The sequence below is a fragment of the Urocitellus parryii genome, chromosome 14 (genome assembly GCF_045843805.1).
Source record: "Urocitellus parryii isolate mUroPar1 chromosome 14, mUroPar1.hap1, whole genome shotgun sequence".
Lineage (NCBI taxonomy): Eukaryota > Metazoa > Chordata > Mammalia > Rodentia > Sciuridae > Urocitellus > Urocitellus parryii.
Window position 1 is genome coordinate 52,268,713 of NC_135544.1, and position 16,468 is coordinate 52,285,180.

General features: G+C 48.2%; 1 protein-coding gene across 2 annotated transcripts in view; it reads right to left on the minus strand.

Moving 5' to 3' along the window:
- Slc39a14 (solute carrier family 39 member 14) overlaps positions 1-16,468 on the minus strand; it is a 46,814-nt gene that overhangs the window by 6,704 nt on the left and 23,642 nt on the right. Inside the window, exons 2-5 of one of the 2 annotated variants that reach the window (XM_026397521.2) lie at positions 8,015-8,293; positions 6,136-6,322; positions 3,415-3,584; positions 614-736 (exon numbers count right to left, since the gene is read on the minus strand). In XM_026397521.2, coding sequence (XP_026253306.1) covers positions 614-736; positions 3,415-3,584; positions 6,136-6,322; positions 8,015-8,278 — 744 coding nt within the window. In that variant the 5' untranslated portion in view covers positions 8,279-8,293. Of the gene's footprint in view, positions 1-613; positions 737-3,414; positions 3,585-5,308; positions 5,479-6,135; positions 6,323-8,014; positions 8,294-16,468 lie in introns of both variants that reach the window. The other variant, XM_026397522.2, reaches the window with a different exon arrangement.

Sequence of the window (16,468 nt, forward strand, 5' to 3'; positions counted from 1 at the left end):
GGGTGAGTGTGACCCTCACCAAACCCCTGAACACCTACTCCAAGTGAGTGCTCCAAGCTCTGCAAAGACCTCACTACGGTCATCCAAGGAAACCAGGGCAGGCCACGCACAGAAGTGTGGGAATTGTCACCTGTGGCAGCACCACGTGTGAGGCTAAGGCCTGTCCCTGGGGTGCCCTCCTTGCACTGAGGGGCCGCTGCAAAGGCACTCAGAGCCCCTCCTCTGCCACGAGCATTTCTGCTGACTCTGCCACCGTGAGGGAACAACCACATGCCGGATGTGGAAGGTTATCTTTCTGGATCTGTGCTACGCTAGTCAGTCCTATTCTTTGCAGTCAGACATCAGATGTTTAGGAAATAATCCAGAACAAAGCAAAGGGGATAAACTGCTGCTGCAGTAAAGGGCTCACTGGCCAGACCCAGTTTCCAGTAGGGCTGCCACCGTGGCTAATATCCTCATGAGGTGAGCTGGGCTGACCTCCTTAGGGCACCTGTGGCTTCACTCAGGTCACATCATTGCACTGGTGGAGCCACACCTGCACCAACAGCCTCAGCTCTCTGAGGTGGGTGCGTTCCCTCGGACATTTTTTTTTTAAACTGATGATTGGCCTTACCTCATTTTTCTGCTTAAGAAGCATCTTTAAGATCTTCTCTGTGAAAAAGAAAAGGTAGAAGCCCCCAAACACCATGGCAGACTTGGGGACATAATAATCTTCCAGAGGATTGAAGCCAAAAGCCTGTGGACCCAGGAAAATAAAATGAGTTTAAGAAAATAAATATCTCCACTGGTTCCCTCTCATCTCTTAACTACTTCCCTGACTCTAGGAAAGAGGCATCCGGGAATACCTCCGCTGTCTGCCCTTCTCTTGCCATCAACTAATCTTGATGTTCCCCTGATGTGACATCACCAGCCCTGCCAGGTTCTTTCTTGCTCATCTTCCCAAAAGACTTTCTACTTTTTTTTTTGAGACTAGGTCTTGCTCGGTTGCCCAGGCTGGCCTTGAACTTGGGATTCTCCTGCTCCAGTTTCCCAAGTAGCTGGGACAATAGGCATGTACCACATGGTTTTCTACTCTTAGTTAGGTATGCCTTAATTTCTCTTAGCACTTAGTTATAAGAGCATCCTGTCAGCGCATTCCATATTTAAGAAGAAGACGCCTGTGTTTATTTTCATCTTATTTAATGTCCCCAGCGGATCTGTCTGCAAACAGAACGGGAAGTGGTGGAATTATGCTTTCTAAAAGGGAAATCCATTCCCCAGTTGAGCAGCAAGAATTGCAGCATCTTCTTAACCACAAACCTCATGGGGACCACAAAGCCAAAAAAGCCGTCAACACCCCTGTAGGTGTTAATCTTGGGAGCTTTTGAAGCTTGGCTCTGTGGCACACGCCTTGATCCCAGATACTTGGGAGGCTGAGGCAGAAGGATCTCTTGAGACCAAGAATTTAAGACCAGCCTGGGCAATATAGTGAGATCCCTACCAGTTTAGAGATAAGCAAATAAATATTTTAAAAAACAACAACAAAATTGTGCTGGGAGGGTTTTTGAGACAAGGTCTTGCTTTGCTCCCCAGTTGGTCTTGAGTGCACGTGCTCCAGTGACCTTCCCGCCTGGGCCTCCAAAGTAGCCTGGAGTACAGGTGTGCACCTCCACGCCCAGCTGGGGAAGGGGAATTGTTCTGAGTTCTTTCTGAAAACCCTCACTTATTAAGGAGAGGGAGAAAGAATCCATTGGAAAGAGGACAGGAGCAGAAACCAGGAGAATTCTCTTTCCAGTTCAGTTCTTGGTTTATGGTGTCAAAGTGTTCAATGACTTGCTCCTCAGTCTCCTAACTAGAAACAGGCCTTGAATAAACTCCAGTGCCCCTTAGGTTCAGGTTGCATATAGGAGCTAACCAGCGAAGGGGAACCCTGGCTGTTTAAAAGGTGCTTTTCCTTTAGGTTTTAAAGGCACCATACTCAATCATAAGCCTCTAGTGTTGTTTTCTTTCTTTGGTGGGGGTACCAGGGATTGACTAAGGGGCACTTGGCCACTGAGCCATATCCCCAGCCCTATTTTGTATTTTATTTAGAGACAGGGTCTCACTGAGTTGCTTAGTGCTTTGCTTTTGCTGAGGCTGGCTTTGAACTCGCAATCCTCCTGCCTCAGCCTCTTGAGCCATTGAGGTTACAGGCATGTGCTCACCACACCCGGCTCTATGTCGTTTTCTAAAAGACATACATTCTATAGTAGAAGTAGCACATCTGGTCAGCTCTCTGGGAGAGGCGAATCACTGAGGGAAAAGTAAAGTGAAAAGAAGCAACTACCACCTCTCCACACTGAGCCAGGGAGGACGGCAGTATTCAAAAGCCTGACTTCGAGGGTCAGCAAACCTGGCACATAGGCTCAGGGTAGGTGCTCTCGTGCAGGGTCAGATTCCATGGGTTAAACAATACTAGCTCTGGAGCTGGGGCTGGGGCTCAGTGGTAGAGTGCTCGCCTAGCACACATGAGGCACTGGGTTCAAACCTTAGCACTACCTAAAAATGAAATGAAGATATTATGTCCACCTACAACTAAAAAATAAATATTAAAAAAAAAAACAATACTAGCTCTACAGATCTCAGGTTTGCTCCACTAGGAACACAAAACAGCATTTTAGAAAACAAAGTACTACAAGAAGCATGTGGAGTCACCCTTTTGTTCTGTGGGCCTGCCAGACCACCTACGCGAAATGTCTTGTGCTTATTGTAATTAATGGGTCTGTTGAAGAGATTGCACCCAGGCAGATGAGGCATCTGCGAGAGGGCCTACCAGACCTTACAAGTACTAAGTGCCCTTCTCTAAGGTGGAGGATTTTTCTCATTTACCCAGATAAGGGACAAAGCTGCTGTCAGTGATGGGAAACTCGCCTGTTCTGTTTAGATTGTCTCTGTCCCCAAACTCCCTTCTGAGAACTGATGTTTTTACTAAGACCCATGGATTCTGTCGACGTGTTTCTACCACTCTGCACCGAAAGTACCAAATGGAGAGCCATAAAGTGACACAGCTAAACGACATCTTTTCACTTAACAGCTGGAGCACTTTTCCTGGCACCAGGTACTTTACAAATATTATCTCATGTGACCCTTCCATTCTCTTGAGGTCAATCCTAGCGTCTTTCCTGTTTTACATGAGGAAACAGGAGCAGAGAGGTCAGCGGCTTGCCCGAGGTTGTACAACCTGGAGACGGTGCAGCAGGGTTTGACCTGGTTCTTAACCCTACACTGCACAGCCTCTCCTACCTCTTACCTAAGTCCTGGCTTGACTTTCCCAAAGGAAAGGCCCCTGAGAGCCCCTCCCTGCACCTTCCATGTAATCGGAGGTCTCCCACGGTGCCCACTGTCCCCCCGAGGAGACAGGCGCACTCCAGGTCCAGGGGCTCTGGCTCGCCATACCTCAGGGATGAGCTGGAAGAGGGCGTTGGAGTAGAGGGTTCCAATCGCCAGAGCTATGAAGTAGAGCAGCAGCCGCTTGTAAAAAGTCTTCTTCATGAAGGGCACCACGCTGGCCCCCATGAGGGAGCAGAGGGAGATGACGGTGACACAGAGGAGACCGTATCCCCACACTGCCAGCCCACCCGGGACAGGGAGCGGGGCAGCCACCATTGAGGGGAGGAGGGGATAGGGAAAGTTGTGGATATTAACAAAGGAAACAAAAAAAGAAAAACCAGAGAGACAAGTAGGGAGGGAGAGAGAAATAGAAAATCTGTTAGTGATTCGAGTCTTTGATGAAAATTTCTTTCAATCAGTGCAGAGAAATGAGAAGGAGCTCGAAGTGGCCTTGGAACCCTGTGACTCCACCCCTGCTGTCTTTGGTGGCCTGAGTCATACCTGCCAGCTGGTGTGTCTGGCAGGAAGTGCAGGGTGCTACCTTGTCACACGTCCAACGTATGCTCAGGTCCCTCAGACTTTGGACTTGAGGACTGACTCTCTTTAACAGGACACACAGACAAATGGAGGGACCTGCACATTATGCTGAGCGTTGGCCTCTGCATATCCAATCTTTGTCACAGAGGCACATGCAGCACAACCTGGAGGTGGTGCAGTCTGTGCAAAATACACAAAGTCATGTCTACGGGCAGGGCAGGAGGGACGAAGAACAAGACCCGATGCCTATGATATTCCGTCTCTGCACTTCAGCAGTTTTTAATTATTTCCATTTGCTTGAAAAGGGACCTGGACGTAGAGAACAGAGTTCCAGAGTCACCCCGTCACAAAAAATACTTCCTCTCACATTTCTCAGTCAGACACACTCCGAGCTGAGTCCAGCCCCAGGAGAGGGCAGGGCAGAACTGTGCCAGGATGACACTCCCCTGTGAGCCAGGGGCGGAGCATGTTCAGTGACAGTAGCTTCATTCAAACAGACAATGAGGCATTTGATTTCAAATCTTTAAAAAATTAATAAGTTCCATTTCTAGAGCTGAAAAAATAGCCCAAGATGAGGCCTCCCCTGAAGTGCTGGCTAAATCCATGTGAAATTCTGAGAGGGCGTATCGAGGTGGTCTCAGAATCATGGATGAGGACAAGGTGACACACGCACGACATCCCATCTGGCATCTTTCAGTTGGGCGGGCGGGGAAGCTGCTGACAGGGACTCACTCCAAGGGGGTCAGGTACACACCAGAGTCCCTGACTGAGCTGAAAAGGCGGGAAGACGGTCAACTTGGGCTTATTTTTATAGCTCCTCAGGGATGACAATTAAGAAACAAAATGACCAAACATTTCAAAACAGTCAAGGAAGGGTACCAGGAAGTCCGTCCCAATCAGGAAAAGGTCAAGATGCAAGGTACAAAGGATGCGGTGCCCTTCTGTTTATTTTATATTTTTAATTGTATTTGTTCTTCTCAAATAGTCTTTGTTCTACCTTTGGCTCTGTACGGCACAAAGATGGCCTGAGGACAAACAAGGATGGCCAACACAGCACACATCCGTTAGTGACCTTTCCCCACCTCAGTGCTGTGGATAACTGGTGCCACATCCAAGTGCCCCCAGGGTTCCCTCAGAGGAGACAAGGCAGGCAGCACCAAGAATAGGGACCAGCCCCCAGCCACAGATCCCCCACAGGGCGGCAAACATGAGGAGCCTTGCATCTGACGGCACCTGAAGAGGCCAGAGGCAACCCTGAGTGCCCGGAGGAGAGAAAGAAGGCCCTTGAGATCTAGATAGAGTGAGGAGTCATTGGTGGCCCTTGGTAAGAGGAGGCAGTGCTGGGAGCCTGGAGCGTGGTGGGGTACGGACATCAGCCAGGAGGGCCTGGCGTTGGGGAGGACGCGCGCCTGTTCTACTGCACCTCTGGAATGAGCTGGAAGAGCGCGTTAGAGAGCAGCGTTCCAATGGACAGGGCGATGAAGTAAGTGAGCACACGGCTGAAAAACGCTTTCTCCGTGCACGGCAGGACGAGGGCTCCCAGGAGAGAGGCCAGGTTAATCAGTGAGACACTGAGGAAACCAAAGCCCCACACTGCGGAGGAACAAGAACAGACGAGGGCCTCCATTACTGAGGGCCAGCACGCCCGCGGCCGCCTGGGCCTGTTCCCACTCAGGGGTAACCTGGGCAGACAGAGCTCGAGCAGCTGTTGAGTCCACCTCTGGCTAGGTGCTGTGAAGAAGCCTTAGGAAAAAAAAGTCAAGGTTGCCACTCAAAAGGAGCTTACTAGAGGGAGAGCCCGAAGAAACAACATGGGAGACTAAACAGGAGTCAGCCACGACAGCAGGGAGCAGGGAGAGACAGCAAATGGCATGGGTCAGGTTGGGTGCCACGGGCTGGCGCTATGGGACTTCAGGACAGTCAGGGGCCCACGGCTGTGTGGCCCTCAGTCTGCGGCCAGCCTGCTGTGGCTGAAGCAGAGGCACTGGGTTGGGGGTGGAGGGTACAAAGATGAAGTGGGCCAAGCAGGACTTAAAGGCTGGCCCTCCAGAGGTCAAAAAGGAGGACACCCACAGGCCTCGAAGCCCCGCACTCTGCATGTTGGCCAGCATCTGCTCAGCACCGGGCCATATGCCAGACCAGCCTGTGAACCCAGGGACTCCCAGCACATCATCACTGTCCTGGGCCCCGGAGCAGGTCACACTGCATGCCACACTCCAGTCTCGGCCTCCCTCGCCTCGCCTTGCTCACCTTCGATGGCACTCGGCTTCCCCTCCTCGGTCTGCTCGTTCTCTTCATTCTCTTGGTTCTCAGAGGTACAGGCCCCAGAATCCAGCTGCTGGAGAATGGTGGGGCAGAACTCCTGGAGCTCACTCCTCCCGATCCGAGACGCCTCGCTGAAATTGTGAGCAGCAAAGAGGTCTCCAGAACTAAAGCACTGAAACAAGAAGAAGGGTCAGAGAGCCTCTCAGAACCCAAACCCCACGCCCTGCCTGCCAAGCAGCCTCCACAGCCTGCCCAGAGATAAGACAAACTGCAGACATATCTCTAGGGATGGAGCAAGAAGTCCCTAAACTTGAAAATCTGATCAGCTATCTTAGAGACTGGCCACCAGGAAAGTCACAGGTGCTAAGCATACCTAACTACAAATGGGGTTGGGGAGATATTTCAGGAAACAAGATTCTAATCGCTGTGACCAGGGAGTGATTTGTGATTCTATTTGCATAACTGAAGATACCAACTATCTGTATCACAGTAGCCCAGAGAGCTATCAAGATCAAGATTCCAGTTACTGGTATGTATAGGGGTGGGCTCCTTTGAAACTGTGGTGCTACCTGGGAAGACAAATGCCTGGGGAAATTTAGTCTCCTTAACCCCAGAGGCTTGTCCTCAGCCTGAAGGAGGTGCTGAGGAAGTCAGGCAAGGAAAACCTGAGTTTTCAAAGCCGGCTGCAGAGCAAGCATGGGCTGGTCAGCAGACTCGAGCACAAGCCACCTGCAGGAGGACTGCAAGTGATTCTCACGTACTGTTCCAGGGAAGCGCTGCTGTTTGACTTCTAATTATACTTTATACATGTGGGCGTCAGTCCCTTTCCGAGTTTGATTTTGCTCAGGTCTATTTCTGAGGCTTGGCCCTCTGGGTGTGCTGACAACACCCAGTTCTGGGCCTATAATGCTGAGGGATAGACTCTGGTGACCCCAGGACACTGCTGCTGCCTGGCAGGCCCTGAGATCCATGTGGCAGGCCTTCAGGCTCAGGTTGTCCCACGGCACATTCAGCCTCCTCACTGACTCAGACATCGAGCACACTCTGAACCCAGGTCACATGGTCCTCTTCGTCCCCTCTCACTCCACATCTCAGGCCTGAACCCGCCTTTGCTATTCCAGCACACTCGTCACCCCATCTCCTTTCTGAACCCCACGATTACTCTCCAGCCCACAGAATATGATGTCACTCTCATCCAGCTCCCTGTGTCGACAGCAGCACACTCTTTAAATGCGACTCCTGCTCTCTTTCCCACAGGACTCAGCACAGAGAACAGAACAGATATATATATAAAGACCCTGGCTGGCTTAGATTCGGCTGCCACAAATAGCCTCAGACTCTGATTAGCCAAGCTGATAGGAAGAAAGGACGCAGAACCAAGAGCCCAAAGACCTCACTTTTCCAAGTTCTAGTCCAGGTCCCTCCAGGAACTCATGTGGGACCAGAATTCTCTCCTTTAAAAGATAATTCCCCCTGCCCCTAAAGGACTGTGAGACTCACCTGGTAGAGCGTACAAAGGCTTTGGAAACTGTGAACTCTAATGGAGATGCTGTCCTGGGAGCCTTGGCTTATCAGCAGCGCCAGACTGTCCAAGTGCAGTTCCAAAGAACAGTCTGGCGGTGCTGAGAACCCCACATCCTGGCTGCCCTGTGTAAGGGCTTCAAAGCACCCTATATCGAGGAAGCCCTGCTGGGGATGCAGGCTGTGCTGATCCACACAGCAGGTGAAGAGAACTGGCCTGTCTGTTCTGTCACCAAGACCTACCTGAACCCGTCTTAATCAGGCTGCTCAGCCACCCTCCACCTGACCAGACAGAGCCCCAGAGGCCACAGATGGTAGTGGCCCAGGGGGCGGGGAGCCTCACCGTGGAGAGGTTCCAGTGTCCCTGGCCAGGCTGTGTGGCGTTATTCCGGTCTACTCCCACATTCAGGTGGATGAGCAGCTTCTTCAGCTGCTGCAGGGTGAGGCTGCCACCCTCACCGTAGCGATGCATGAGGTTCTCCAGGAAAGAGGTGGCGCCGACGGCCTGCATGTCCATGGAGGAGGCGTGGGCCTCGGGAGCAGCTCTCCATATATTCAGCAGAGTCAGTAGGAAGCAGCTGGGGAGGGCTGGGCTCGGCAGCTTCATGGTGACCAGGTACACCTACCAGAGCACAGAGCCAGGTGAAGGCCAGATCTCCCCACTCCCTCCCTCCTAGCAGCCCCGCACCCACCAACCCCACACCAAGCAGGTCTGGTCTCTCCCCCAGCCCCTGCATCCGATCAACATCAAAGTCTGACTTCAGCCCTTTTCCACTCCCTTTGTCCAACCTTTGAGAGATGCTGCTTTTAAAAGAAATACATGAAAATTAAGAAAAAGGACAAATTCAACAGGGTTGGCTAAATTAAATTTAAAAGTTAAAAACGGCTGTAGCTCAGTGGTAGAGTAAGTGCTATATAGCATGTATGGGGCCTGGGCTCTACCCAGCAGAAAAATAAAAATTAAGTAATTAATTAAAATAAATTGTGGCTATGATTTTAAAAGACCTTATCTTTTAGAGATACTAAAATAATCATTGATTAAATGACTTCTCGCCTGGAATCTGCTTCAAAATAATAAAGTAGGTGAGTGTGTGGTGGTGGCAGAGAGTGAATGAGACAGACTGGGATATATCGTAAGAGCTCATTAGGCTCTGCTTTTGTGTTATGATTTGGTTTGTTTTTGTGTTTGTGGTGCTGGGAATTTGAACCCGGGAATGCTCTACCACTGAGTTATACCCCTAGCCCTTTTTGAGACCGGTGAGGCTGGCCTTGAATTTGCAATCCTCCTGCCTCAGCCCCCAGAGTCACTGGGATTACAGGCATGAGCCACTGCACCAAGCTTGTTAAATTTAAAATCCTCCAAAACAAAATTCTTTAAATATAAATATTATACCTAAAAGGGAAAAAACACAAGACTAGCAAAAATATACACCATCAAGGATGAAAAAAAATTTAAAAACCCAGTTTCTTTAGGACATTGAGAATACAAATTAAGAACTTGACTCGTGCTATCTTTCTACTTATTAAAATGGCAAAATAGACTTTTAATACAGAACACTTCAGGGAGGAGGATACAGTACAGTGGTAGAGAACTTGCACAATTGCGCTTGAACTACAGGGCCACAAATAAATAAAACTAAAGTGAAATGAAATAAATTAACAGTAGCATAAAAATTTTAAAAAACACACAATAAAAACAACCGTATGCTCATGAAGCTGAATAGCAGCAGAAATAAGATGGGACTCTTAAAAAAGTTATGAGAGGGCTGGGGTTGTAGCTCAGTGGTAGAGTACTTGCCTAGCATGTGTGAGGCACTGGTTTTGATTCTCAGCACCACATAAAAATAAATAAAATAAATGTCTATCAACAACTTAAAAATATTTTTTTAAAAGTTATGATAATAAAAAATATTTAAGCCCTTCAAATTGGTCATTCTACTTCTAGAATTTACCTGAATCAAGATAATTCAAAAATAAACCAGGCATAGTGGTACATGCCTGTAATCCTAATAATTCGGGAGGCTGAGGCAGGAAGATCACAAGTTGAAGTCCAACCTTAGAACCTTAGTGAGACCCCCCCAAGCAACTCAGTGAGATCCTGTCTCAAAATAAAAAAAATAAAAGGGGCTGGGGATGTAACTCAGAGGTAGAGCACCTCTGGGTTCAAGCCCTGACACCAAAATTAATTAATTAATTAATTAAAAGGTCATACACAAGAAGATGTATTGTAATCAAATAAATTATGTCAATTTCATGGAATATTATGCAGATATAAAAAAAATCATATCCATTTGAAATGGATATAACATTAGGTAAATAAAGAATTACGTAGCAAAGTTAAGAACTGAAAAGAACACAGAAAAACAACAGCTTAAGGTATCAGTGCTAACTGTAATCTTTCTTTTGTTAATCATTTTCCTTAGTAGGACTGTAATTTAATTAGTGACATAAGCAAATATCCGGAGTGGGAAATGAGCCTCCTTGCTCCAGACCAGGAAGAGTTCAACCACTGCAGTGGTTTCCTCCCCAGGATCCCAGGGCTCTAGCACCAAATGCCTCCCAGTGTGCTGCTGCTCCACCTCTGGGTCTTAGCTTATGACAGAGGAACAGGATCTGAGTGGCTCAGAACAGGTTGCCTGAACCCTGGACAGAGAGCAACGTGACTTTGGGTAAGTTATTTAACCCAGAATGTTATTTAACACAGAATGACCCAGGGTAGCAGTGCAGCTCACAAGGGCCCTAGTGCTACATAAACATGGCTTGAATTGATTCATAATGATGCTTAAAAAAGAAGCTGCCTTGGGCAAGTTACTCAATCTCCCCATATCTCACCTTTCTCATCTGTAAAATTGGTACCCACCTAATTGGATTATTGTGAAGACTGAATGCCCAAGCTCTGGCAAGGCCCTTGCCAAGTGCTTGAACTAAAGCACTCAGAATCTGGCTTTAATGATTTTTTAAAAAAATATTTATCTTTTCGGGGCTGGGGCTGGGGCTCAGCAGTAGTGCACTTGCCTGGCATGAGTGAGGCACTGGGTTCAAGTCTCAGCACCACATATAAATACATATATAAAATAAAGGTCTATCAACAATGAAAAAATAAAATAAATTATCTTTTAGTTTTAAGTGGGCACAATATCTTTATTTTTATGTGCTGCTGAGGACTGAACCCAGTGTCTCGGTGCATGTTAGGCGAGCACTCTACCACTGAGCCACAACCCTAGCCCCTGGCTAGAATTATTCTAAGACATAATTAGCAGGTTTCTTCCAACTTTGACTCAGCCTGAACATGAAGCCACTAACATGACTGTGAGGAATACCTGGTGGCTAACTTTACTTTCAATGGCAACTATCACAACTCCAGGCCTGTAGCACACACATTACCTAAGTCTTACAATGCAAGGGTACCCAGGTTCATTCAGGCTTTGGGTTCTACACACAGGATACACACAGAACCTAGACACATGAAGTGCTACTCATAGGTGGAATATACAGAAATGGATGGATCAGCAAAAATGATGGTTTCTGAAAGTGTTACTTTGAGACTCACAACTTGAATCTCCACCCAGAACCAAAAGTTAAATTATGTGAGCAGGGTAATGGGAGGGGAGTGGGTCTTAGGCCAAAATGACTGAAACTCGTTGTTCAAAGAAAGCAGTCATTCAGCCAAGCAGCTGTGAACCATCCTGGGCATGTGTTCTGCTATTAACACAGAGAGTGGAGGTGTGCATGGATTTAGGAAAAGAGGTGGAGAGATGAGGCCCAGCATCTGGCATGGACCAAGGGCAGACCTTGCTAAGTACCTGACACTCACTGATTCCTTTAAGAGAAGCTGGGAAACTTATCCACTTAATAGATAAGGAAACTGGAGTCCAGAGACTAGGAAGTGTGATCCATAGCCAGCAAAGCCAGACATTGACTTTCTCATGAATCAAAGCCAGGTCTGAAAGACACTTAACCAGTGTGCTCTCAGCATGAAGACAAAATGCAGGACCTGGAGAGCCACAAAATCCTGCACTATGCACATCTTTGCCAATTTCCTCCTCCCTTCCTTTCATCATCCTTCTCTCTTCCTACCCTGTCCTGGGGACTGAACCCAGAGGTACTACCACTGAGCCACACCCCCAAGCACTTTTTACTTTTTATTTTGAGACAGGGTCTCACTAAGTTGCTTAAGACTTTGCTAAGTTGCAGAGGCTGATCTTGAACTTGCGATCCTCCTGCCTCAGCCTTCCAAGTCTCTGGGATTACAGGTGTGTACCACTGTGCACAGCAGCTCCAGTAAGCATTCTAGATCCTGGCTTAGGATGCCCTGAAGAGCTAGGAGGGGGATACCTAGGGATGCCTTAGAAGCCAGACTGAATTACTGGGTTCCTGCTGTGGAATCACAGAACACAACAACAACAACAACAAAAATGATTGTTTCCACTTCAAATATATTTCCCAAATTTATCTGCAACATGTAGTTGCAGATAAACACTCTGAAGAAACAAAAACATTTCAAGGGAGAACAAGGGACAATTTTAGAATCTTCTCCTGGATGGGCATTCCCTAGAGGTATGCTTACAAAGCATTTGCTCTCTACTGGCCCAGGAGCCCCTTATGTGGCTACTAGACAGAAAGCCTGGAGGGCAGGCAAGAGGCAGCTTCTGGCTGTGCAATCAGATAAGTGATGGCGCCACCTGTGCGTCTCCCAGGTGACCTTTCCTCTCCTGGCCAGAAAACCTGTTCTTGCCTCTGGTAACTTGAGCTTCAGGCTTCTGTGATGGCCCTGAGACCACTGGGCTCTGCAGTCTAGGCCAGTCCCTAAAGGTGGGCAGATCCAGTAAACTCAGCCCTGCTGCCCAGCCCAGCACTTGAGAGCTGAAGTCACCCCCTTGAAGAATCAGTGGAGAGTCACTAGGGGCAGAAAGGAATCCTGTTCCAGAGATCCCCGAGCTGCTGAAGACACTCCCAATTCAAGTGACCTTGTTCTTTTGGCAGTCATGAAAGGGGAGCTTTCTGCATCAGCGGAGATTCCCCACCTTTCAACTACGTGTTATTCTTAGCAGTAGCAACAACCAAAGTTCATAAAAGATTCTTTGAAGGAAAGAAAAAAGAGGGGGAGAAAATACACAGTTCTTACTGAACCTGGGAGAGCGAGGGCAAGGTTAGGCAGGGGTTCTGGCCTGAGGGGAGCCACTCCAGGCCCCCAGGGACCTGAGCTAATATGCCCTCAAGTCAAGAAAGAAAGCCAGCCAAGAGTGCTAGGAAGAGCTGCAAAGAGGGGAAAGACACAAAAGCTGGAGTGGAGGCTGGCTCCGACCCCCAGGCCTTCCTACTCAAGAGAAGCCAGCTCAGCTCCGGGTCAGAGAAGTTAACTGTTCTAGTGCCTCAGGCCTGTCTCCAAGGTGCAAAGGAGAAAGTGGGGAAGACTATTGTTCTGGAACCCTCTAAGGAGCACAAGTTTCTTTATCATCCTAGAGGCTCCTAAATTGGAATCCTGCCTATTCCCACCCTTTCACTGGGCCCAGAAGCAACACCATTTATTGCTAAGTTTCCTATTCATTTTGTCCAGGCCCACCTCCCCACTAGAGGGGGGCCAACTTTTGACTTCTCCTTGAGACAACAAAGTAGTGATTTACCATGTTGCTGAGTTGAGAAGCTGGGCACTGAGAGGTAAGTAGAACAGGCCATGGAAACTTGAAGGGCCTGAGTAGCCAGAAGGCACTCAATTCCGCCCTGATTCCTCTGAGTACAGACCCAAAACAGGAAAAAGACAAAGTGCTCCAGAGCTAAATTTGGTGAAGGCAAGACTGTTTCGGAGGCCAAGAAGATGTATGCTAGTAATGCTTCCCCATAATGCCCAGCGTGTGCTCCTTTAAGGCTTGGTATGTGGGAGCACAGTCCCCTGCCAGGGGACAGCTCTGAAGTTGGGGTCTCAGTCAGCCGCGGGCTCAGGTCAGTTTGAGGGCAGTGTGAAATGGGGTTTTACAAAACACCTTACTTAAAACTAAGAAAAGGTTGAAAGTCCAAATCAAGGAAAGTGCACAGCGGTGGAGGTGGGTGAGGAGGTAGGTTAGAAGGGGGGGGGTGTGGGCAGAAGAAGCCATATTGCTAGGAATCCCATTCCCCAAAGTCCCTGGTCCCACTACTGACTGGCCTTGGCAAACCATCTTAAGCTTTCCCCTCGACAGTCTTCTAGCCATCTGAACTTCAGAGGGCGTAAAAGGAAACTTCTGTTCTCATACGTACAAGGAAAGAGAGGAGGTGACTCTGAGGTTCCTGTGGACTCAGCACAGCCACCAGGGTTAGGGGCATCAAAGACCCGGCCAGCTATGACCGAGTGGTTCCCACCACCTCTTGGGGTTCTCTCCCAGGCAACAGCTCATTTCCTGCAAGAGTCTTAAAGTAGACTGGGCTTTCTCCAGTACCCCCTTCCTAGTCTGTCACCTACTAGTCAAAAGGTTAACCATTAGTAGGCAATACAAAAGCAAATGGCTCTGGGTGAGTCAGGGGACATTTCTGAGCCCCCGAGAAGTGCAGGAAAAACCCCGAGAAACTTGCAGATAAAAAAGACAAACCAGGCCTGGGGTAGACAGTGGAGGCTCAAGGAATCATAAAACCCAGTTCGAGCTGAGTGTCCCTAATAAAAAATAAAAATAAAAAATCTGAAACAATGAGTGAATGACATGATACCACAAGTGGAAAATCCCACACCTGCCTTCACATGATGGGTCATAATCAAAACACAGGCTTGTGTGGACTTGAGTGTTCAAGTCTGGTCCACCGAACCTGTGTTCCAGCAAGTCATCAACCCTATTAATCCCATTTATCCTGTATCCTTAGATTTTTTTTTTTTTTTAGTTGTTCCGATGTACACAATACTTTTGTTTTCTTTTTATTCTTATATGGTGCTGAGGATCAAACCCAGTGCCTCACACATGCCAGGCAAGTGCTCTACCAATGAGCCCCAGCCCCTGCCCCAGCCCCAGCCCATTTCCTTAGTTTTGAAAGAGGGAAATGGCGATGGTTTGGATGGTCTGTGCATGTCCTCCAGAGAGTCAAGCGTGGCTCCCAATGTGGCAATATGAAGAGGGGTGGGACCTTTAAGAGCTGGGCCCAGTGAGAGGTCCTCACTCTGGCTTCCCATCTCACCGTGTGACCTCCGTCACATGCTCGAGTTCCCACCACGCTGCTTTCCATCATGAGATCCTCAGCCGAGCTAAGCTCACTGGCAACATACCCTTAAACCCTCAGAACTGTGAGCTCAATAAGTCTCTTTTTGCTGGGCGTGGTGGTGACTACCTATAATCCCAGAGACCTGAAAGGCTGGGGCAGGAGGATCACCAAGTTTGAGGCTAGCCTCAGCAACTCAGGGAGATCCTGTCTCAAAATAAAAAAGGTCTAGAGATGTGACTCAGAGGTTTAAGTGCCCCAGGGTTCAATCCCTGGTAACAAAAATTTTTTTAAAAAATATTATAAATAAAAGAGAAAGTATGTGGAACACCACATAGATTTAGATGGGAAATTGAAATGGCTGCACAATCTCCTTCTCCTGATAATAATCTATCTATCTATCTATATCTGTATATGTATGTGTGTATATATATATTTAAATAGTAAAAAGCAAGCAAAAAATCAACAGTATCCAAAAATAAGGAAATAGGCCTAATCAGACATATTAACTCCCAAGCCATGGGCAGCCAGGTGTGGTGATGCGTGCCTATAACCCCAGTGGCTCAGGAGGCTGAGGTAGGATCATGAGTTCAAAGCCAGCCTCAGAAAGTTAGTGAGGCCCTAAGCAAGTTAATGAGAACCTGTCTCAAAATAAAATATAAAAAAGGGCTTGGGATGTGGCTCAGTAAAGCACCCCTGGGTTCCATCCCTAGTACCAAAAAAAACAAAACAAAACAAAACAAAAAAAACAAAGCCACGGGTAGAAGAAGGAATGAAATTGGCACCGTGCACTGTTCCTCTCCTACCTCTGGCCCAGATCACAAGGGAACTATGAAAATCCTCACTAAGGTCCTCAAATCTGGCAAGAGGCCAACCATCACCCATTCTTTGTCCCCTTCAATTGAGGAGTGGTGGGAAGAGCTACCGGGCAGCAGGGAGGTGAAACTGGACCTCTGGCTGGCTCTCCTGAGGGCTCCATGGAGAGACCTCACTGGGCAAAGTGGCCAATTCCAGGGAATATTCCTTGCTCCCCTTCCAACGGAAAGGGAGAACACCTTCCAATCTAGTGGGCTGAACCACACTACAGAGACCACTCCTGAAATCCTAAAGCGGAGGACAGCTCCATGCCCGCCTCCTCTCCCTGCACCCTGCCTCAGTCCACAGGGGCACATCTCACCCACCCAACCTGGCAGCCTGGGCAACCTGGTGGGAGGAAAGTCACTTTCTTATTTTAGGGCTGAGAGAACATCTGAGCAGAACAGCACCCACCATGACAGGATGGAAAAAAAAGTAAGGGCAGGCCAACAGGCACAACGCCGGGGACAGTGATAAGTGGCCCCAGGGAAAGCAGCCGCCCAGCTAGACTAACTGCTGGAACAGTGATCCCACCAGGCAAGGCCAAAAAGAGACCACAGGAGACCCAAGGAGGTGTGGGTTCACTACTAAGAAGAACAAAGATCACTGAAAAACTAATACACCGTCATGGATAGGGAACCAATTTCTGCCAGTAATTTAAACAGAAATATGACAAAGGAAAGTTTGAGATAACCCATGAGCACAGCTGACCTAAGAATAGAATGTCCAAAGATAAATACCACAAGGAAAAAGAAAAACCGAATCTGAGGACTGAAATAGTGCA